We start from the raw sequence: 24378 nt of genomic DNA on the forward strand, positions 1-24378 counted from the left end.
AGTATATATATATAAATCAGTCAACATTTTACAAAAAACACAGCAGAGATTGCTAATTGTCCAAAACTCCAATGGGTGCATCTCCAGTTATTTATATAGCTGAGCTTTGGGAGATTTGTAAATTATTTAGGATGTTCTTTGAAAAGGTCATGTTATTTGCTTTTGGAGCCTCTCAGCCCATCACAGCATTGCCTATAAGAGGAAGTAGAAACCAACTGCTGTAATAATGATATCAAAAACTGATATGAGGTTCCTAAACTTCATATCAGTTTAGGATGTTGCTAGCCATACCAGTTGCTATAGTGACTGGACAGCACGCTTTTCCTCATTGTCAAGGCTATATACTTCAGCATACCAACACACTCTCAGGCATAACTCTACTAATATCCACATTTACACAGCTGATGGTGCTCATGGAGAACATTTGAGTGTGTAGGGGTGTATACACACACGCGCGCGCGCGCTCACGCACACACCCACACACACACTCAAAGACATGCCAATGGATTCTGCACCAACAGGTGGCCAAACAGTAACTGACTGCAAATGCAGTTAACACCATCAGTAATATCTGGCGCGGCGCACGCAGGTACTTACTGCCAAAGCTCAATCAACAAATGAACAGTAAACACATCTGACAACATGGCACATTTCCTCCTCTTCCTCCTCATTTTTCTCACACTCCATATTAATTCGCTTGAACTGGATTCAATGAAATTCCTGAGTCACTTCATAAACAAAGTACTCAATTCCCCACCGTATAGGAGAAAAACATGTAAAGAACTTAAGGAGGTTATAGAGGTACTGAGAGAGAGGGTCTGCATTCTTACCTCATCCCATTTAATGAAGTTGCTTCCGTTCCTCAGGGTGTGTGAGACGCAAGGAGGCTGGAGTTTCAGTGCGTGGACCCCCGGCTGAGCACTCGCCATGGCTTCACGCGCACATTCAAACACACGCTCGCGCGCTGGAGATGCTCAGAGTCAAACGCCAGGATGATATGTCTAAACCATCTCCGAGACTGTTCAGAAGTCACAAGCTCTGCTGCTACAGCCGCATCCCGCCGTCCTCTCGCTTATCCTCCGCTCACTCCTTTTTCTTTTCTTATTTCCGTCCTTTTTTCTCTCTCTTAGCTCTGCCTCTTCTCCTTCCTCACACCTCTCTCTTTCTTCTGCCTCCCTCCCTCTCCGGGCTCGTCGTCTCCCCCTCTCCCCTCTGTTGGTGCTGCATCTCGCGGAGAGACAGACTGAAACAGATGCCTTCGTGGGAGACAGGATGCGCGCGCGTGCGGGTAGAGAGCGTGTGCGCGTCCTGCCTCCACAAATTGACTCATCTGCGACATGCGCACAATGGCAGCTTCCCACAGATGGGGACGGGGGGGAGGGATGAGAGAAAGGTAGAAGATAGTGAGTGAAAAGGAAAAGATAAAAGAGAGGAGAAAAGATATAAGACAACGAAGACGAGTCGAAGTCACGTGAGGAAGACACCATACAGTGTGATTCCTCAAGTGTGCAGACATGCAGCATCCCACTCATATGTGCTTTGTTTACCACAGGCTTTAATCCGGTTCTAAAACAGCTTCCTTTCCTCTGGGAAGGCTGTCCATCATATTCTGACACTGCGCTTCAGGGATTTGTTCCTAGTGAACATTAATGGCCCTTGTCACAGATGACAGGGAAAAAAACAATGTCACACAGAGTTAGTAAAGATTAGGCTGAGAGCAGGTTTTAGTTCTGACAGGGACGGCCAAAGAGCTTTGTTTTTGTTCATTGTCTGTTTGTTTGTTTGTTGTTGTTTTTTTTACTTAAAGAAGAACAGCTTCTATTTCACAGAAAACTTGATAAATGTTTTAGGTCAATCAAATAAAGCAGACTGGTTTACAATTCACAGTAAACGAGACCGTCCCTATCAGAATTATCTGCCCTGCTTAGGGGGTTTTCATTAACTAAAACAGCAGAAATTGGAATTGCAAAACTTTGTTTGCATTACAAATGTGCCAATTTTGAAGAAAACAAAAATCACATTTTTCGCTAAAAAGTTTTGGATGGGTTAGTTTTTCAGATCAAATGCCGGATGTAAGTACTTGCATGAAAGACTTATGTCATTAGTGCTTCTCTTTTGGGTAATCTTTTTTGTAAGTTTATCATCAAGAAGAAGAAACTGCAAACCAACAAAGTAAGGCAAAAAAATGACCTTAACACAGGCACTCACTTGATTTGTGCATACAGTAAGTGCTACTTGCTGCTGTATTCTTGTTGTGTTTTTCTCATCTTGGGATCTCTGGACAGACGTGCTGAAAGTCCATATTTCAGAAGTTCAACCAAAGCACCACAAGTCTACATCAAGGTTACCTTAACAAAGGCACTCACTTGATTTCTGTACACAGTAAGTGCTAATTGTTGGGGTATTCTTGTTGTATCTTTCTACAAACATTATTTCATGACAGGTGTGTTTCCAAGCTAGAAGAAGCCATTGCTTTATCACTTCTATTACCTTGACTTGAGCACGGTCTTGAATATACTCAGAAAGTGCTCCATGTTAAGGTAGTACAAATGTGACAAATTCATCTGTGGCTATGAAAAAAGTGATTTTGACCAGGCCACTGTTGCAGCACCAAGACAGTCTTCACACGACCCTGAAAGTTCTTCATGTTGGGGCAATTAAAATTGGAACAAATCTGCTGTGAATATTCAAGTTGTGTTTTTGACCCAGTCACTTTTGGACCACCTCAAATGATTCACTCATGGGTTTTTAATGTCCAAGTTCTTCTTTTGGGGTAATCTAAATCTCTGAATTTATTGTCATCAAGAAACAACAGAAAACAAATATTCTGGACTTGCTTTGTGAAATAGTGATTCCCATACTGTTGATAATTAAAAAGTATATTTCAAATCCTGTATTTTCTTTCTTTTAGTAAAGAAGTTACAGTGGCAAAATCAACCTCCACCAACTTCTCACATGTAAAGTTGATTGACCACTCAGCCGTCCTTAACGGCCCGCATTGATCGCATCAGGGCCGTTCCCATCTCATCACTGAAGAGTCGTTGGAAGACCATTGTCTACTCCACTGAAACTTAGCTGAAAAGAAGGTGGGGTTTGTTTGGAATGGCTGCATTCAGGATATAAGATGCACAACCCTGAAGAATCTAATACATGCAGGTCACCTGAAATGGAAGCACTGATGTTAACTTATGTCATAAGTGCTTCTCTTTTGGGTAATCTTGTTTGTAAGTTTATCGTCAAGAAGAAGAAACTCCAAACCAACAGTTTCTCTTCATGGGATCTCTGGACAGTCTTGCTGAAATAGCTGGAGAATTCATGGAAATGGAACTTTGCAATGACAAGATTTCTGTACACAGTAAGTGCTAATTGTTGGGGTATTCTTGTTGTATCTTTCTGCAAACATTATTTCATGACAGGTGTGTTTCCAAGCTAGAAGAAGCCATTGCTTTATCACTTCTATTACCTTGACTTGAGCACGGTCTTGAATATACTCAGAAAGTGCTCCATGTTAAGGTAGTACAAATGTGACAAATTCATCTGTGGCTATGAAAAAAGTGATTTTGAACAGGCCACTGTTGCAGCACCAAGACAGTCTTCACACGACCCTGAAAGTTCTTCATGTTGGGGCAATTAAAATTGGTACAAATTTGCTGTGAATATTCAAGTTGTGTTTTTGACCCAGTCTCTTTTGGACCACCTCAAATGATTCACTCATGGGTTTTTAATGTCCAAGTTCTTCTTTTGGGGTAATCTAAATCTCTGAATTTATTGTCATCAAGAAACAACAGAAAACAAATATTCTGGACTTGCTTTGTGAAATAGTGATTCCCATACTGTTAAAAAGTATATTTCAAATCCTGTATTTTCTTTCTTTTAGGGACGAAGTTACAGTGGCAAAATCAACCTCCACTAACTTCTCACATGTAAAGTTGATTGACCACTCAGCCGTCCTTAACGGCCCGCATTGATCGCAAGATTTCTGTACACAGTAAGTGCTAATTGTTGGGGTATTCTTGTTGTATCTTTCTGCAAACATTATTTCATAACAGGTGTGTTTCCAAGCTAGAAGAAGCCATTGCTTTATCACTTCTATTACCTTGACTTGAGCACAGTCTTGAATATACTCAGAAAGTGCTCCATGTTAAGGTAGTACAAATGTGACAAATTCATCTGTGGCTATGAAAGAAAGAAGGTGGGCTTTGTTTGAAATGTCTGCATTCAGGATATAAGATGCACATCCCTGAAGAATCTAATACATTCAGGTCACCTGAAATGGAATCACTGATGTTAAATTATGTCATAAGTGCTTCTCTTTTGGGTAATCTTTTTTGTAAGTTTATCATCAAGAAGAAGAAACTGCAAATCAACAGTGGAAGGCAAAAAGATGACCTTAACACAGGCACTCACTTGATTTGTGCATACAGTAAGTGCTACTTGCTGCTGTATTCTTGTTGTGTTTTTCTCATCTTGGGATCTCTGGACAGACGTGCTGAATGTCCATATTTGAGAAGTTCAACCAAAGCACCACAAGTCAACATCAAGGTTACCTTAACAAAGGCACTCACTTGATTTCTGTACACAGTAAGTGCTAATTGTTGGGGTATTCTTGTTGTATCTTTCTGCAAACATTATTTCATGACAGGTGTGTTTCCAAGCTAGAAGAAGCCATTGCTTTATCACTTCTATTACCTTGACTTGAGCACAGTCTTGAATATACTCAGAAAGTGCTCCATGTTAAGGTAGTACAAATGTGACAAATTCATCTGTGGCTATGAAAAAAGTGATTTTGACCAGGTCACAGTTGCAGCACAAAGACAGTCTTCACACGACCCTGAAAGTTCTTCATGTTGGGGCAATTAAAATTGGTACAAATTTGCTGTGAATATTCAAGTTGTGTTTTTGACCCAGTCACTTTTGGACCACCTCAAATGATTCACTCATGGGTTTTTAATGTCCAAGTTCTTCTTTTGGGGTAATCTAAATCTCAGACTTTATTGTCATCAAGAAACAACAGAAAACAAATATTCTGGACTTTCTTTGTGAAATAGTGATTCCCATACTGTTAAAAAGTATATTTCAAATCCTGTATTTTCTTTCTTTTAGGAACGAAGTTACAGTGGCAAAATCAACCTCCACCAACTTCTCACATGTAAAGTTGATTGACCACTCAGCCGTCCTTAACGGCCCGCATTGATCGCATCAGGGCCGTTCCCATCTCATCACTGAAGAGTCGTTGGAAGACCATTGTCTACTCCACTGAAACTGAGCTGAAAAGAAGGTGGGGTTTGTTTGGAATGGTTGCATTCAGTATATAAGATGCACAACCCTGAAGAATCTAATACATGCAGGTCACCTGAAATGGAAGCACTGATGTTAACTTATGTCATAAGTGCTTCTCTTTTGGGTAATCTTGTTTGTAAGTTTATCGTCAAGAAGAAGAACCTCCAAACCAACAGTTTCTCTTCATTGGATCTCTGGACAGTCTTGCTGAAATAGCTGGAGAATTCATGGAAATGGATCTTTGCAATGACAAGATTTCTGTACACAGTAAGTGCTAATTGTTGGGGTATTCTTGTTGTATCTTTCTGCAAACATTATTTCATGACAGGTGTGTTTCCAAGCTAGAAGAAGCCATTGCTTTATCACTTCTATTACCTTGACTTGAGCACGGTCTTGAATATACTCAGAAAGTGCTCCATGTTAAGGTAGTACAAATGTGACAAATTCATCTGTGGCTATGAAAGAAAGAAGGTGGGCTTTGTTTGAAATGTCTGCATTCAGGATATAAGATGCACATCCCTGAAGAATCTAATACATGCAGGTCACCTGAAATGGAATCACTGATGTTAAATTATGTCATAAGTGCTTCTCTTTTGGGTAATCTTTTTTGTAAGTTTATCATCAAGAAGAAGAAACTGCAAACCAACAGTAGAAGGCAAAAAGATGACCTTAACATAGGCACTCACTTGATTTGTGCATACAGTAAGTGCTACTTGCTGCTGTATTCTTGTTGTGTTTTTCTCATCTTGGGATCTCTGGACAGACTTGCTGAATGTCCATATTTGAGAAGTTCAACCAAAGCACCACAAGTCTACATCAAGGTTACCTTAACAAAGGCACTCACTTGATTTCTGTACACAGTAAGTGCTAATTGTTGGGGTATTCTTGTTGTATCTTTCTACAAACATGATTTCATGTCAGCTGTGTTTCCAAGCTAGAAGAAGCCATTGCTTTATCACTTCTATTACCTTGAATTGAGCACGGTCTTGAATATACTCAGAAAGTGCTCCATGTCAAGGTAGTACAAATGTGACAAATTCATCTGTGGCTATGAAAAAAGTGATTTTGACCAGGCCACTGTTGCAGCACCAAGACAGTCTTCACAGGACCCTGAAAGATCTTCATGTTGGGGCAATTAAAATTGGTACAAATCTGCTGTGAACATTCAAGTTGTGTTTTTGATCCAGTCACTTTTGGACCACCTCAAATGATTCACTCATGGGTTTTTAATGTCCAAGTTCTTCTTTTGGGGTAATCTAAATCTCTGAATTTATTGTCATCAAGAAACAACAGAAAACTAATATTCTGGACTTGCTTTGTGAAATAGTGATTCCCATACTGTTAAAAAGTATATTTCAAATCCTGTATTTTCTTTCTTTTAGGAACGAAGTTACAGTGGCAAAATCAACCTCCACCAACTTCTCACATGGAAAGTTGATTGACCACTCAGCCGTCCTTAACGGCCCGCATTGATCGCATCAGGGCCGTTCCCATCTCATCACTGAAGAGTCGTTGGAAGACCATTGTCTACTCCACTGAAACTGAGCTGAAAAGAAGGTGGGGTTTGTTTGGAATGGCTGCATTCAGTATATAAGATGCACAACCCTGAAGAATCTAATACATGCAGGTCACCTGAAATGGAAGCACTGATGTTAACTTATGTCATAAGTGCTTCTCTTTTGGGTAATCTTGTTTGTAAGTTTATCGTCAAGAAGAAGAAACTCCAAACCAACAGTTTCTCTTCATGGGATCTCTGGACAGTCTTGCTGAAATAGCTGGAGAATTCATGGAAATGGAACTTTGCAATGACAAGATTTCTGTACACAGTAAGTGCTAATTGTTGGGGTATTCTTGTTGTATCTTTCTGCAAACATTATTTCATGACAGGTGTGTTTCCAAGCTAGAAGAAGCCATTGCTTTATCACTTCTATTACCTTGACTTGAGCACGGTCTTGAATATACTCAGAAAGTGCTCCATGTTAAGGTAGTACAAATGTGACAAATTCATCTGTGGCTATGAAAGAAAGAAGGTGGGCTTTGTTTGAAATGTCTGCATTCAGGATATAAGATGCACATCCCTGAAGAATCTAATACATAAAGGTCACCTGAAATGGAATCACTGATGTTAAATTATGTCATAAGTGCTTCTCTTTTGGGTAATCTTTTTTGTAAGTTTATCATCAAGAAGAAGAAACTGCAAATCAACAGTGGAAGGCAAAAAGATGACCTTAACACAGGCACTCACTTGATTTGTGCATACAGTAAGTGCTACTTGCTGCTGTATTCTTGTTGTGTTTTTCTCATCTTGGGATCTCTGGACAGACTTGCTGAATGTCCATATTTGAGAAGTTCAACCAAAGCACCACAAGTCTACATCAAGGTTACCTTAACAAAGGCACTCACTTGATTTCTGTACACAGTAAGTGCTAATTGTTGGGGTATTCTTGTTGTATCTTTCTACAAACATTATTTCATGACAGGTGTGTTTCCAAGCTAGAAGAAGCCATTGCTTTATCACTTCTATTACCTTGACTTGAGCACGGTCTTGAATATACTCAGAAAGTGCTCCATGTTAAGGTAGTACAAATGTGACAAATTCATCTGTGGCTATGAAAAAAGTGATTTTGACCAGGCCACTGTTGCAGCACCAAGACAGTCTTCACAGGACCCTGAAAGATCTTCATGTTGGGGCAATTAAAATTGGAACAAATCTGCTGTGAATATTCAAGTTGTGTTTTTGACCCAGTCACTTTTGGACCACCTCAAATGATTCACTCATGGGTTTTTAATGTCCAAGTTCTTCTTTTGGGGTAATCTAAATCTCTGAATTTATTGTCATCAAGAAACAACAGAAAACAAATATTCTGGACTTGCTTTGTGAAATAGTGCTTCCCATACTGTTGATAATTAAAAAGTATATTTCAAATCCTGTATTTTCTTTCTTTTAGGAACGAAGTTACAGTGGCAAAATCAACCTCCACCAACTTCTCACATGTAAAGTTGATTGACCACTCAGCCCTTAACGGCCGCATTGATCGCATCAGGGCCGTTCCCATCTCATCACTGAAGAGTCGTTGGAAGACCATTGTCTACTCCACTGAAACTTAGCTGAAAAGAAGGTGGGGTTTGTTTGGAATGGTTGCATTCAGGATATAAGATGCACAACCCTGAAGAATCTAATACATGCAGGTCACCTGAAATGGAAGCACTGATGTTAACTTATGTCATAAGTGCTTCTCTTTTGGGTAATCTTGTTTGTAAGTTTATCGTCAAGAAGAAGAAACTCCAAACCAACAGTTTCTCTTCATGGGATCTCTGGACAGTCTTGCTGAAATAGCTGGAGAATTCATGGAAATGGAACTTTGCAATGACAAGATTTCTGTACACAGTAAGTGCTAATTGTTGGGGTATTCTTGTTGTATCTTTCTACAAACATTATTTCATGACAGGTGTGTTTCCAAGCTAGAAGAAGCCATTGCTTTATCACTTCTATTACCTTGACTTGAGCACGGTCTTGAATATACTCAGAAAGTGCTCCATGTTAAGGTAGTACAAATGTGACAAATTCATCTGTGGCTATGAAAGAAAGAAGGTGGGCTTTGTTTGGAATGTCTGCATTCAGGATATAAGATGCACATCCCTGAAGAATCTAATACATGCAGGTCACCTGAAATGGAATCACTGATGTTAAATTATGTCATAAGTGCTTCTCTTTTGGGTAATCTTTTTTGTAAGTTTATCATCAAGAAGAAGAAACTGCAAATCAACAGTGGAAGGCAAAAAGATGACCTTAACACAGGCACTCACTTGATTTGTGCATACAGTAAGTGCTACTTGCTGCTGTATTCTTGTTGTGTTTTTCTCATCTTGGGATCTCTGGACAGACGTGCTGAAAGTCCATATTTCAGAAGTTCAACCAAAGCACCACAAGTCTACATCAAGGTTACCTTAACAAAGGCACTCACTTGATTTCTGTACACAGTAAGTGCTAATTGTTGGGGTATTCTTGTTGTATCTTTCTACAAACATTATTTCATGACAGGTGTGTTTCCAAGCTAGAAGAAGCCATTGCTTTATCACTTCTATTACCTTGACTTGAGCACGGTCTTGAATATACTCAGAAAGTGCTCCATGTTAAGGTAGTACAAATGTGACAAATTCATCTGTGGCTATGAAAAAAGTGATTTTGACCAGGCCACTGTTGCAGCACCAAGACAGTCTTCACAGGACCCTGAAAGTTCTTCATGTTGGGGCAATTAAAATTGGAACAAATCTGCTGTGAATATTCAAGTTGTGTTTTTGACCCAGTCACTTTTGGACCACCTCAAATGATTCACTCATGGGTTTTTAATGTCCAAGTTCTTCTTTTGGGGTAATCTAAATCTCTGAATTTATTGTCATCAAGAAACAACAGAAAACAAATATTCTGGACTTGCTTTGTGAAATAGTGATTCCCATACTGTTGATAATTAAAAAGTATATTTCAAATCCTGTATTTTCTTTCTTTTAGTAAAGAAGTTACAGTGGCAAAATCAACCTCCACCAACTTCTCACATGGAAAGTTGATTGACCACTCAGCCGTCCTTAACGGCCCGCATTGATCGCATCAGGGCCGTTCCCATCTCATCACTGAAGAGTCGTTGAAGACCATTGTCTACTCCACTGAAACTTAGCTGAAAAGAAGGTGGGGTTTGTTTGAATGGCTGCATTCAGGATATACGATGCACAACCCTGAAGAATCTAATACATGCAGGTCACCTGAAATGGAAGCACTGATGTTAACTTATGTCATAAGTGCTTCTCTTTTGGGTAATCTTGTTTGTAAGTTTATCGTCAAGAAGAAGAAACTCCAAACCAACAGTTTCTCTTCATGGGATCTCTGGACAGTCTTGCTGAAATAGCTGGAGAATTCATGGAAATGGAACTTTGCAATGACAAGATTTCTGTACACAGTAAGTGCTAATTGTTGGGGTATTCTTGTTGTATCTTTCTGCAAACATTATTTCATGACAGGTGTGTTTCCAAGCTAGAAGAAGCCATTGCTTTATCACTTCTATTACCTTGACTTGAGCACGGTCTTGAATATACTCAGAAAGTGCTCCATGTTAAGGTAGTACAAATGTGACAAATTCATCTGTGGCTATGAAAAAAGTGATTTTGAACAGGCCACTGTTGCAGCACCAAGACAGTCTTCACACGACCCTGAAAGTTCTTCATGTTGGGGCAATTAAAATTGGTACAAATTTGCTGTGAATATTCAAGTTGTGTTTTTGACCCAGTCTCTTTTGGACCACCTCAAATGATTCACTCATGGGTTTTTAATGTCCAAGTTCTTCTTTTGGGGTAATCTAAATCTCTGAATTTATTGTCATCAAGAAACAACAGAAAACAAATATTCTGGACTTGCTTTGTGAAATAGTGATTCCCATACTGTTTTAATGTATATTTCAAATCCTGTATTTTCTTTCTTTTAGGGACGAAGTTACAGTGGCAAAATCAACCTCCACTAACTTCTCACATGTAAAGTTGATTGACCACTCAGCCGTCCTTAACGGCCCGCATTGATCGCAAGATTTCTGTACACAGTAAGTGCTAATTGTTGGGGTATTCTTGTTGTATCTTTCTGCAAACATTATTTCATGACAGGTGTGTTTCCAAGCTAGAAGAAGCCATTGCTTTATCACTTCTATTACCTTGACTTGAGCACGGTCTTGAATATACTCAGAAAGTGCTCCATGTTAAGGTAGTACAAATGTGACAAATTCATCTGTGGCTACACAGGCACTCACTTGATTTGTGCATACAGTAAGTGCTACTTGCTGCTGTATTCTTGTTGTGTTTTTCTCATCTTGGGATCTCTGGACAGACGTGCTGAATGTCCATATTTGAGAAGTTCAACCAAAGCACCACAAGTCAACATCAAGGTTACCTTAACAAAGGCACTCACTTGATTTCTGTACACAGTAAGTGCTAATTGTTGGGGTATTCTTGTTGTATCTTTCTACAAACATTATTTCATGACAGGTGTGTTTCCAAGCTAGAAGAAGCCATTGCTTTATCACTTCTATTACCTTGACTTGAGCACGGTCTTGAATATACTCAGAAAGTGCTCCATGTTAAGGTAGTACAAATGTGACAAATTCATCTGTGGCTATGAAAAAAGTGATTTTGACCAGGCCACTGTTGCAGCACCAAGACAGTCTTCACAGGACCCTGAAAGATCTTCATGTTGGGGCAATTAAAATTGGTACAAATCTGCTGTGAACATTCAAGTTGTGTTTTTGATCCAGTCACTTTTGGACCACCTCAAATGATTCACTCATGGGTTTTTAATGTCCAAGTTCTTCTTTTGGGGTAATCTAAATCTCTGAATTTATTGTCATCAAGAAACAACAGAAAACAAATATTCTGGACTTGCTTTGTGAAATAGTGATTCCCATACTGTTGATAATTAAAAAGTATATTTCAAATCCTGTATTTTCTTTCTTTTAGTAAAGAAGTTACAGTGGCAAAATCAACCTCCACCAACTTCTCACATGTAAAGTTGATTGACCACTCAGCCGTCCTTAACGGCCCGCATTGATCGCATCAGGGCCGTTCCCATCTCATCACTGAAGAGTCGTTGGAAGACCATTGTCTACTCCACTGAAACTTAGCTGAAAAGAAGGTGGGGTTTGTTTGGAATGGCTGCATTCAGTATATAAGATGCACAACCCTGAAGAATCTAATACATGCAGGTCACCTGAAATGGAAGCACTGATGTTAACTTATGTCATAAGTGCTTCTCTTTTGGGTAATCTTGTTTGTAAGTTTATCGTCAAGAAGAAGAAACTCCAAACCAACAGTTTCTCTTCATGGGATCTCTGGACAGTCTTGCTGAAATAGCTGGAGAATTCATGGAAATGGAACTTTGCAATGACAAGATTTCTGTACACAGTAAGTGCTAATTGTTGGGGTATTCTTGTTGTATCTTTCTGCAAACATTATTTCATGACAGGTGTGTTTCCAAGCTAGAAGAAGCCATTGCTTTATCACTTCTATTACCTTGACTTGAGCACGGTCTTGAATATACTCAGAAAGTGCTCCATGTTAAGGTAGTACAAATGTGACAAATTCATCTGTGGCTATGAAAGAAAGAAGGTGGGCTTTGTTTGAAATGTCTGCATTCAGGATATAAGATGCACATCCCTGAAGAATCTAATACATGCAGGTCACCTGAAATGGAATCACTGATGTTAAATTATGTCATAAGTGCTTCTCTTTTGGGTAATCTTTTTTGTAAGTTTATCATCAAGAAGAAGAAACTGCAAACCAACAGTGGAAGGCAAAAAGATGACCTTAACACAGGCACTCACTTGATTTGTGCATACAGTAAGTGCTACTTGCTGCTGTATTCTTGTTGTGTTTTTCTCATCTTGGGATCTCTGGACAGACTTGCTGAATGTCCATATTTGAGAAGTTCAACCAAAGCACCACAAGTCTACATCAAGGTTACCTTAACAAAGGCACTCACTTGATTTCTGTACACAGTAAGTGCTAATTGTTGGGGTATTCTTGTTGTATCTTTCTACAAACATTATTTCATGACAGGTGTGTTTCCAAGCTAGAAGAAGCCATTGCTTTATCACTTCTATTACCTTGACTTGAGCACGGTCTTGAATATACTCAGAAAGTGCTCCATGTTAAGGTAGTACAAATGTGACAAATTCATCTGTGGCTATGAAAGAAAGAAGGTGGGATTTTGTTTGAAATGTCTGCATTCAGGATATAAGATGCACATCCCTGAAGAATCTTCATACATGCAGGTCATCTGCTGTGAAATGGAATCACTGATGTTAAATTATGTCATAATGTCCAAGTTCTTCTTTTGGGGTAATCTTTTCTGAATTTATTGTCATCAAGAAGAAGAAACTGCAAACCAACAAAGTAAGGACTTGCTTTGTGAACATAGTGATTCCCATACTGATTTTGATAATTAAAAGTGCTACTTTTCAAATCCTGTATTTTTTTCTTTTGGGATCTCTGGACAGACGGCTGAAAGTCCATATTCTCAGAAGTTGATTGACCACTCAAGTCTACATCAAGGTTACCTGCATTGAAAGGCATCACTTTATTTCATCACTAAGTGCTAATTGTTGGGGTATTCTTGTTGTATCTTTCCACTGAAACTTATTTCATGACAGGTGTGTTTGTTTGGAAGAAGCTGCATTCAGGATATCACTTCTATTACCTGACTTGAGAACTCTTGAATATACTCAGAAAGTGCTCCATGTTAACTTAGTACAAATGTGCAAATTCATCTTTGGCTATGAAAAAGTTTATTTTGACCAGGCCACTGTTGCAGCACCAACAGTCTTCACAGGATCTCTGAAAGTTCTTGCATGTTGGGGCAATTCATGGAAATTGGAACAAATCTGCTGTGAATATTCTTGTGTTTTTGACCTAGTCACTTTTGGACCACCTCAAATGATTCACTCATGGGTTTTTAATGTCCAAGTTCTTCTTTTGGGGTAATCTAAATCTCTGAATTTATTGTCATCAAGAAACAACAGAAAACAAATATTCTGGACTTGCTTTGTGAAATAGTGCTTCCCATACTGTTGATAATTAAAAAGTATATTTCAAATCCTGTATTTTCTTTCTTTTAGGAACGAAGTTACAGTGGCAAATCAACCTCCACCAACTTCTCACATGTAAAGCACTGATGTTAATTATGTCATAAGTGCTTCTCTTTTGGGTAATCTTGTTTGTAAGTTTATCGTCAAGAAGAAGAACCTCCAAACCAACAGTTTCTCTTCATTGGATCTCTGGACAGTCTTGCTGAAATAGCTGGAGAATTCATGGAAAGGGATCTTTGCAATGACAAGATTTCTGTACACAGTAAGTGCTAATTGTTGGGGTATTCTTGTTGTATCTTTCTGCAAACATTATTTCATGACAGGTGTGTTTCCAAGCTAGAAGAAGCCATTGCTTTATCACTTCTATTACCTTGACTTGAGCACGGTCTTGAATATACTCAGAAAGTGCTCCATGTTAAGGTAGTACAAATGTGACAAATTCATCTGTGGCTATGAAAGAAAGAAGGTGGGCTTTGTTTGACCAGGCCACTGTTGCATTCAGGATATAAGATGCACATCCCTGAAGAATCTAATACATGCAGGTCAATTAAAATGGAATCACTGATGTTAAATTATGTCATAAGTGTTTTTTGATCCAGTCACTTTTGTAAGTTTATCATCAAGAAGAAGAAACTGCAAATCAACAGTGGTTTTAAGGCAAAAAGATGACCTTTTGGCACTCTAAATCTCTGATTTATTGCATACAGAAACAAGTGCAGAAAACAAATATTCTGGACTTGCTGTATTCTTGTTGAAATGTTTTTCTCATCTTGGGATCTCTGGACAGACGTATATTTCAAATGTCCATATTTGAGAAGTTCAACCAAAGCACCACAAGTCAACATCAAGGTTACTTCTTAACAAAGGCACTCACTTGATTTCTGTACACAGTAAGTGCTAATTGTTGGGGTATTCTTGTTGTATCTTTCACTGAAACATTATTTCATGACAGGTGTGTTTCACTGAAAGCTTAGCTGAAGAAGCCATTGTTTATCACTTTATTACCTTGATTTGAGCACGGTCTTGAATATACTCAGAAAGTGCTCCATGTTAAGGTAGTACAAATGTGACAAATTCATCTGTGGCTATGAAAAAAGTGATTTTGACCAGGCCACTGTTGCAGCACCAAGACAGTCTTCACACGACCCTGAAAGTTCTTCATGTTGGGGCAATTAAAATTGGTACAAATCTGCTGTGAATATTCAAGTTGTGTTTTTGATCCAGTCACTTTTGGACCACCTCAAATGATCTCATGGGTTTTTAATGTCCAAGTTCTTCTTTTGGGGTAATCTAAATCTCAGACTTTATTGTCATCAAGAAACAACAGAAAACAAATATTCTGGACTTGCTTTGTGAAATAGTGATTCCCATACTGTTAAAAAGTATATTTCAAATCCTGTATTTTCTAATCAACCTCCACCAACTTCTCACATGGAAAGTTGATTGACCACTTCATCACTGAAGAGTCGCATAAGATGCACAACCCTGAAGAATCTAATACAAAATGGAAGCACTGATGTTAACTTATGTCATAAGTGCTTCTCTTTTGGGTAATCTTGTTTGTAAGTTTATCGTCAAGAAGAAGAACCTCCAAACCAACAGTTTCTCTTCATTGGATCTCTGGACAGTCTTGCTGAAATAGCTGGAGAATTCATGGAAATGGATCTTTGCAATGACAAGATTTCTGTACACAGTAAGTGCTAATTGTTGGGGTATTCTTGTTGTATCTTTCTGCAAACATTATTTCATGACAGGTGTGTTTCCAAGCTAGAAGAAGCCATTGCTTTATCACTTCTATTACCTTGACTTGAGCACGGTCTTGAATATACTCAGAAAGTGCTCCATGTTAAGGTAGTACAAATGTGACAAATTCATCTGTGGCTATGAAAGAAAGAAGGTGGGCTTTGTTTGAAATGTCTGCATTCAGGATATAAGATGCACATCCCTGAAGAATCTAATACATGCAGGTCACCTGAAATGGAATCACTGATGTTAAATTATGTCATAAGTGCTTCTCTTTTGGGTAATCTTTTTTGTAAGTTTATCATCAAGAAGAAGAAACTGCAAATCAACAGTGGAAGGCAAAAAGATGATTAACACAGGCACTCACTTGATTTGTGCATACAGTAAGTGCTACTTGCTGCTGTATTCTTGTTGTGTTTTTCTCATCTTGGGATCTCTGGACAGACGTGCTGAATGTCCATATTTCAGAAGTTCAACCAAAGCACCACAAGTCTACATCAAGGTTACCTTAACAAAGGCACTCACTTGATTTCTGTACACAGTAAGTGCTAATTGTTGGGGTATTCTTGTTGTATCTTTCTACAAACATTATTTCATGACAGGTGTGTTTCCAAGCTAGAAGAAGCCATTGCTTTATCACTTCTATTACCTTGACTTGAGCACGGTCTTGAATATACTCAGAAAGTGCTCCATGTTAAGGTAGTACAAATGTGACAAATTCATCTGTGGCTATGAAAAAAGTGATTTTGACCAGGCCACTGTTGCAGCACCAAGACAGTCTTCACAGGACCCTGAAAGTTCTTCATGTTGGGGCAATTAAAATTGGAACAAATCTGCTGTGAATATTCAAGTTGTGTTTTTGACCCAGTCACTTTTGGACCACCTCAAATGATTCACTCATGGGTTTTTAATGTCCAAGTTCTTCTTTTGGGGTAATCTAAATCTCAGACTTTATTGTCATCAAGAAACAACAGAAAACAAATATTCTGGACTTGCTTTGTGAAATAGTGATTCCCATACTGTTAAAAAGTATATTTCAAATCCTGTATTTTCTTTCTTTTAGGAACGAAGTTACAGTGGCAAAATCAACCTCCACCAACTTCTCACATGGAAAGTTGATTGACCACTCAGCCGTCCTTAACGGCCCGCATTGATCGCATCAGGGCCGTTCCCATCTCATCACTGAAGAGTCGTTGGAAGACCATTGTCTACTCCACTGAAACTGAGCTGAAAAGAAGGTGGGGTTTGTTTGGAATGGTTGCATTCAGTATATAAGATGCACAACCCTGAAGAATCTAATACATGCAGGTCACCTGAAATGGAAGCACTGATGTTAACTTATGTCATAAGTGCTTCTCTTTTGGGTAATCTTGTTTGTAAGTTTATCGTCAAGAAGAAGAACCTCCAAACCAACAGTTTCTCTTCATGGGATCTCTGGACAGTCTTGCTGAAATAGCTGGAGAATTCATGGAAATGGAACTTTGCAATGACAAGATTTCTGTACACAGTAAGTGCTAATTGTTGGGGTATTCTTGTTGTATCTTTCTGCAAACATTATTTCATGACAGGTGTGTTTCCAAGCTAGAAGAAGCCATTGCTTTATCACTTCTATTACCTTGACTTGAGCACGGTCTTGAATATACTCAGAAAGTGCTCCATGTTAAGGTAGTACAAATGTGACAAATTCATCTGTGGCTATGAAAGAAAGAAGGTGGGCTTTGTTTGGAATGTCTGCATTCAGGATATAAGATGCACATCCCTGAAGAATCTAATACATGCAGGTCACCTGAAATGGAATCACTGATGTTAAATTATGTCATAAGTGCTTCTCTTTTGGGTAATCTTTTTTGTAAGTTTATCATCAAGAAGAATAAAATGCAAACCAACAGTGGAAGGCAAAAAGATGACCTTAACACAGGCACTCACTTGATTTGTGCATACAGTAAGTGCTACTTGCTGCTGTATTCTTGTTGTGTTTTTCTCATCTTGGGATCTCTGGACAGACGTGCTGAATGTCCATATTTGAGAAGTTCAACCAAAGCACCACAAGTCTACATCAAGGTTACCTTAACAAAGGCACTCACTTGATTTCTGTACACAGTAAGTGCTAATTGTTGGGGTATTCTTGTTGTATCTTTCTACAAACATTATTTCATGACAGGTGTGTTTCCAAGCTAGAAGAAGCCATTGCTTTATCACTTCTATTACCTTGACTTGAGCACGGTCTTGAATATACTCAGAAAGTGCTCCATGTTAAGGTAGTACAAATGTGACAAATTCATCTGTGGCTATGAAAAAAGTGATTTTGACCAGGTCACAGTTGCAGCACCAAGACAGTCTTCACACGACCCTGAAAGTTCTTCATGTTGGGGCAATTAAAATTGGTACAAATTTGCTGTGAACATTCAAGTTGTGTTTTTGATCCAGTCACTTTTGGACCACCTCAAATGATTCACTCATGGGTTTTTAATGTCCAAGTGCTTTTTTTGGGGTAATCTAAATCTCTGAATTTATTGTCATCAAGAAACAACAGAAAACAAATATTCTGGACTTGCTTTGTGAAATAGTGATTCCCATACTATTGATAATTAAAAAGTATATTTCAAATCCTGTATTTTCTTTCTTTTAGGAACAAAGTTACAGTGGCAAAATCAACCTCCACCAACTTCTCACATGGAAAGTTGATTGACCACTCAGCCGTCCTTAACGGCCCGCATTGATCGCATCAGGGCCGTTCCCATCTCATCACTGAAGAGTCGTTGGAAGACCATTGTCTACTCCACTGAAACTTAGCTGAAAAGAAGGTGGGGTTTGTTTGGAATGGCTGCATTCAGGATATAAGATGCACAACCCTGAAGAATCTAATACATGCAGGTCACCTGAAATGGAAGCACTGATGTTAACTTATGTCATAAGTGCTTCTCTTTTGGGTAATCTTGTTTGTAAGTTTATCGTCAAGAAGAAGAAACTCCAAACCAACAGTTTCTCTTCATTGGATCTCTGGACAGTCTTGCTGAAATAGCTGGAGAATTCATGGAAATGGAACTTTGCAATGACAAGATTTCTTGCAATCTTGTCATTGCACTTACTGTGCTAATTGTTGGGGTATTCTTGTTGTATCTTTCTACAAACATTATTTCATGACAGGTGTGTTTCCAAGCTAGAAGAAGCCATTGCTTTATCACTTCTATTACCTTGACTTGAGCACGCTCTTGAATATACTCAGAAAGTGCTCCATGTTAAGGTAGTACAAATGTGACAAATTCATCTGTGGCTATGAAAAAAAGAAGGTGGGCTTTGTTTGAAATGTCTGCATTCAGGATATAAGATGCACATCCCTGAAGAATCTAATACATGCAGGTCACCTGAAATGGAATCACTGATGTTAAATTATGTCATAAGTGCTTCTCTTTTGGGTAATCTTTTTTGTAAGTTTATCATCAAGAAGAATAAACTGCAAACCAACAGTAGAAGGCAAAAAGATGACCTTAACACAGGCACTCACTTGATTTGTGCATACAGTAAGTGCTACTTGCTGCTGTATTCTTGTTGTGTTTTTCTCATCTTGGGATCTCTGGACAGACGTGCTGAATGTCCATATTTGAGAAGTTCAACCAAAGCACCACAAGTCTACATCAAGGTTACCTTAACAAAGGCACTCACTTGATTTCTGTACACAGTAAGTGCTAATTGTTGGGGTATTCTTGTTGTATCTTTCTACAAACATTATTTCATGACAGGTGTGTTTCCAAGCTAGAAGAAGCCATTGCTTTATCACTTCTATTACCTTGACTTGAGCACAGTCTTGAATATACTCAGAAAGTGCTCCATGTTAAGGTAGTACAAATGTGACAAATTCGTCTGTGGCTATGAAAAAAGTGATTTTGACCAGGTCACAGTTGCAGCACCAAGACAGTCTTCACACGACCCTGAAAGTTCTTCATGTTGGGGCAATTAAAATTGGATCAAATCTGCTGTGAATATTCAAGTTGTGTTTTTGACCCAGTCACTTTTGGACCACCTCAAATGATTCACTCATGGGTTTTTAATGTCCAAGTTCTTCTTTTGGGGTAATCTAAATCTCTGAATTTATTGTCATCAAGAAACAACAGAAAACAAATATTCTGGACTTGCTTTGTGAAATAGTGATTCCCATACTGTTAAAAAGTATATTTCAAATCCTGTATTTTCTTTCTTTTAGGAACGAAGTTACAGTGGCAAAATCAACCTCCACCAACTTCTCACATGGAAAGTTGATTGACCACTCAGCCGTCCTTAACGGCCCGCATTGATCGCATCAGGGCCGTTCCCATCTCATCACTGAAGAGTCGTTGGAAGACCATTGTCTACTCCACTGAAACTTAGCTGAAAAGAAGGTGGGGTTTGTTTGGAATGGTTGCATTCAGTATATAAGATGCACAACCCTGAAGAATCTAATACATGCAGGTCACCTGAAATGGAAGCACTGATGTTAACTTATGTCATAAGTGCTTCTCTTTTGGGTAATCTTGTTTGTAAGTTTATCGTCAAGAAGAAGAAACTCCAAACCAACAGTTTCTCTTCATGGGATCTCTGGACAGTCTTGCTGAAATAGCTGGAGAATTCATGGAAATGGAACTTTGCAATGACAAGATTTCTGTACACAGTAAGTGCTAATTGTTGGGGTATTCTTGTTGTATCTTTCTGCAAACATTATTTCATGACAGGTGTGTTTCCAGCTAGAAGAAGCCATTGCTTTATCACTTCTATTACCTTGACTTGAGCACGGTCTTGAATATACTCAGAAAGTGCTCCATGTTAAGGTAGTACAAATGTGACAAATTCATCTGTGGCTATGAAAAAAAGAAGGTGGGCTTTGTTTGAAATGTCTGCATTCAGGATATAAGATGCACATCCCTGAAGAATCTAATACATGCAGGTCACCTGAAATGGAATCACTGATGTTAAATTATGTCATAAGTGCTTCTCTTTTGGGTAATCTTGTTTGTAAGTTTATCGTCAAGAAGAAGAACCTCCAAACCAACAGTTTCTCTTCATGGGATCTCTGCACAGTCTTGCTGAAATAGCTGGAGAATTCATGGAAATGGAACTTTGCAATGACAAGATTTCTGTACACAGTAAGTGCTAATTGTTGAGGTATTCTTGTTGTATCTTTCTGCAAACATTATTTCATGACAGGTGTGTTTCCAAGCTAGAAGAAGCCATTGCTTTATCACTTCTATTACCTTGACTTGAGCACGGTCTTGAATATACTCAGAAAGTGCTCCATGTTAAGGTAGTACAAATGTGACAAATTCATCTGTGGCTATGAAAAAAGTGATTTTGACCAGGCCACTGTTGCAGCACCAAGACAGTCTTCACACGACCCTGAAAGATCTTCATGTTGGGGCAATTAAAATTGGAACAAATCTGCTGTGAACATTCAAGTTGTGTTTTTGATCCAGTCACTTTTGGACCACCTCAAATGATTCACTCATGGGTTTTTAATGTCCAAGTTCTTCTTTTGGGGTAATCTAAATCTCTGAATTTATTGTCATCAAGAAACAACAGAAAACAAATATTCTGGACTTGCTTTGTGAAATAGTGATTCCCATACTGTTGATAATTAAAAAGTATATTTCAAATCCTGTATTTTCTTTCTTTTAGTAAAGAAGTTACAGTGGCAAAATCAACCTCCACCAACTTCTCACATGGAAAGTTGATTGACCACTCAGCCGTCCTTAACGGCCCGCATTGATCGCATCTCATCACTGAAGAGTCGTTGGAAGACCATTGTCTACTCCACTGAAACTTAGCTGAAAAGAAGGTGGGGTTTGTTTGGAATGGCTGCATTCAGGATATAAGATGCACAACCCTGAAGAATCTAATACATGCAGGTCACCTGAAATGGAAGCACTGATGTTAACTTATGTCATAAGTGCTTCTCTTTTGGGTAATCTTGTTTGTAAGTTTATCGTCAAGAAGAAGAACCTCCAAACCAACAGTTTCTCTTCATTGGATCTCTGGACAGTCTTGCTGAAATAGCTGGAGAATTCATGGAAATGGAACTTTGCAATGACAAGATTTCTTGTCATTGCACTTACTGTGCTAATTGTTGGGGTATTCTTGTTGTATCTTTCTGCAAACATTATTTCATGACAGGTGTGTTTCCAAGCTAGAAGAAGCCATTGCTTTATCACTTCTATTACCTTGACTTGAGCATGGTCTTGAATATACTCAGAAAGTGCTCCATGTTAAGGTAGTACAAATGTGACAAATTCATCTGTGGCTATGAAAAAAAGAATGTGGGCTTTGTTTGGAATGTCTGCATTCAGGATATAAGATGCACATCCCTGAAGAATCTAATACATGCAGGTCACCTGAAATGGAATCACTGATGTTAAATTATGTCATAAGTGCTTCTCTTTTGGGTAATCTTTTTTGTAAGTTTATCATCAAGAAGAAGAAACTGCAAACCAACAGTGGAAGGCAAAAAGATGACCTTAACACAGGCACTCACTTGATTTGTGCATACAGTAAGTGCTACTTGCTGCTGTATTCTTGTTGTGTTTTTCTCATCTTGGGATCTCTGGACAGACTTGCTGAATGTCCATATTTGAGAAGTTCAACCAAAGCACCACAAGTCTACATCAAGGTTACCTTAACAAAGGCACTCACTTGATTTCTGTACACAGTAAGTGCTAATTGTTGGGGTATTCTTGTTGTATCTTTCTACAAACATTATTTCATGACAGGTGTGTTTCCAAGCTAGAAGAAGCCATTGCTTTATCACTTCTATTACCTTGACTTGAGCACGGTCTTGAATATACTCAGAAAGTGCTCCATGTTAAGGTAGTACAAATGTGACAAATTCATCTGTGGCTATGAAAAAAGTGATTTTGACCAGGCCACTGTTGCAGCACCAAGACAGTCTTCACACGACCCTGAAAGTTCTTCATGTTGGGGCAATTAAAATTGGTACAAATCTGCTGTGAACATTCAAGTTGTGTTTTTGATCCAGTCACTTTTGGACCACCTCAAATGATTCACTCATGGGTTTTTAATGTCCAAGTTCTTCTTTTGGGGTAATCTAAATCTCTGAATTTATTGTCATCAAGAAACAACAGAAAACAAATATTCTGGACTTGCTTTGTGAAATAGTGCTTCCCATACTGTTGATAATTAAAAAGTATATTTCAAATCCTGTATTTTCTTTCTTTTAGGAACGAAGTTACAGTGGCAAAATCAACCTCCACCAACTTCTCACATGTAAAGTTGATTGACCACTCAGTCAGTCTTAACGGCCCGCATTGATCGCATCAGGGCCGTTCCCATCTCATCACTGAAGAGTCGTTGGAAGACCATTGTCTACTCCACTGAAACTGAGCTGAAAAGAAGGTGGGGTTTGTTTGGAATGGTTGCATTCAGTATATAAGATGCACAACCCTGAAGAATCTAATACATGCAGGTCACCTGAAATGGAAGCACTGATGTTAACTTATGTCATAAGTGCTTCTCTTTTGGGTAATCTTGTTTGTAAGTTTATCGTCAAGAAGAAGAAACTCCAAACCAACAGTTTCTCTTCATTGGATCTCTGGACAGTCTTGCTGAAATAGCTGGAGAATTCATGAAAATGGAACTTTGCAATGACAAGATTTCTGTACACAGTAAGTGCTAATTGTTGGGGTATTCTTGTTGTATCTTTCTGCAAACATTATTTCATGACAGGTGTGTTTCCAAGCTAGAAGAAGCCATTGCTTTATCACTTCTATTACCTTGACTTGAGCACGGTCTTGAATATACTCAGAAAGTGCTCCATGTTAAGGTAGTACAAATGTGACAAATTCATCTGTGGCTATGAAAAAAAGAATGTGGGCTTTGTTTGGAATGTCTGCATTCAGGATATAAGATGCACATCCCTGAAGAATCTAATACATGCAGGTCACCTGAAATGGAATCACTGATGTTAAATTATGTCATAAGTGCTTCTCTTTTGGGTAATCTTTTTTGTAAGTTTATCATCAAGAAGAAGAAACTGCAAACCAACAGTAGAAGGCAAAAAGATTACCTTAACACAGGCACTCACTTGATTTGTGCATACAGTAAGTGCTACTTGCTGCTGTATTCTTGTTGTGTTTTTCTCATCTTGGGATCTCTGGACAGACGTGCTGAATGTCCATATTTGAGAAGTTCAACCAAAGCACCACAAGTCTACATCAAGGTTACCTTAACAAAGGCACTCACTTGATTTCTGTACACAGTAAATGCTGATTGTTGTGGTATTCTTGTTATATCTTTCTACAAACATTATTTCATGACAGGTGTGTTTCCAAGCTAGAAGAAGCCATTGCTTTATCACTTCTATTACCTTGACTTGAGCACGGTCTTGAATATACTCAGAAAGTGCTCCATGTTAAGGTAGTACAAATGTGACAAATTCGTCTGTGGCTATGAAAAAAGTGATTTTGACCAGGCCACTGTTGCAGCACCAAGACAGTCTTCACACGACCCTGAAAGTTCTTCATGTTGGGGCAATTCAAATTGGATCAAATTTGCTGTGAACATTCAAGTTGTGTTTTTGATCCAGTCACTTTAGGACCACCTCAAATGATTCACTCATGGGTTTTTAATGTCCAAGTTCTTCTTTTGGGGTAATCTAAATCTCTGAATTTATTGTCATCAAGAAACAACAGAAAACAAATATTCTGGACTTGCTTTGTGAAATAGTGATTCCCATACTGTTGATAATTAAAAAGTA

At 38.6% G+C, this 24378-nt stretch overlaps 1 protein-coding gene across 1 annotated transcript in view; it reads right to left on the reverse strand.

Annotated features, from left to right (window-relative positions):
• The window catches only part of LOC122842723 (1-phosphatidylinositol 4,5-bisphosphate phosphodiesterase beta-1-like), a 28988-nt gene extending 27716 nt beyond the window's left edge, over positions 1–1272 (reverse strand). The window contains exon 1 of the mRNA XM_044136853.1: positions 831–1272. Within this exon, the coding sequence (XP_043992788.1) occupies positions 831–929 (99 nt within the window). The 5' untranslated portion in view covers positions 930–1272. The remainder of the gene's footprint in view (positions 1–830) is intronic.
• Between the last annotated feature and the right edge of the window lie 23106 nt (positions 1273–24378).

Source organism: Gambusia affinis, linkage group LG13 (genome assembly GCF_019740435.1).
Source record: "Gambusia affinis linkage group LG13, SWU_Gaff_1.0, whole genome shotgun sequence".
Classification (NCBI taxonomy): Eukaryota; Metazoa; Chordata; class Actinopteri; order Cyprinodontiformes; family Poeciliidae; genus Gambusia; species Gambusia affinis.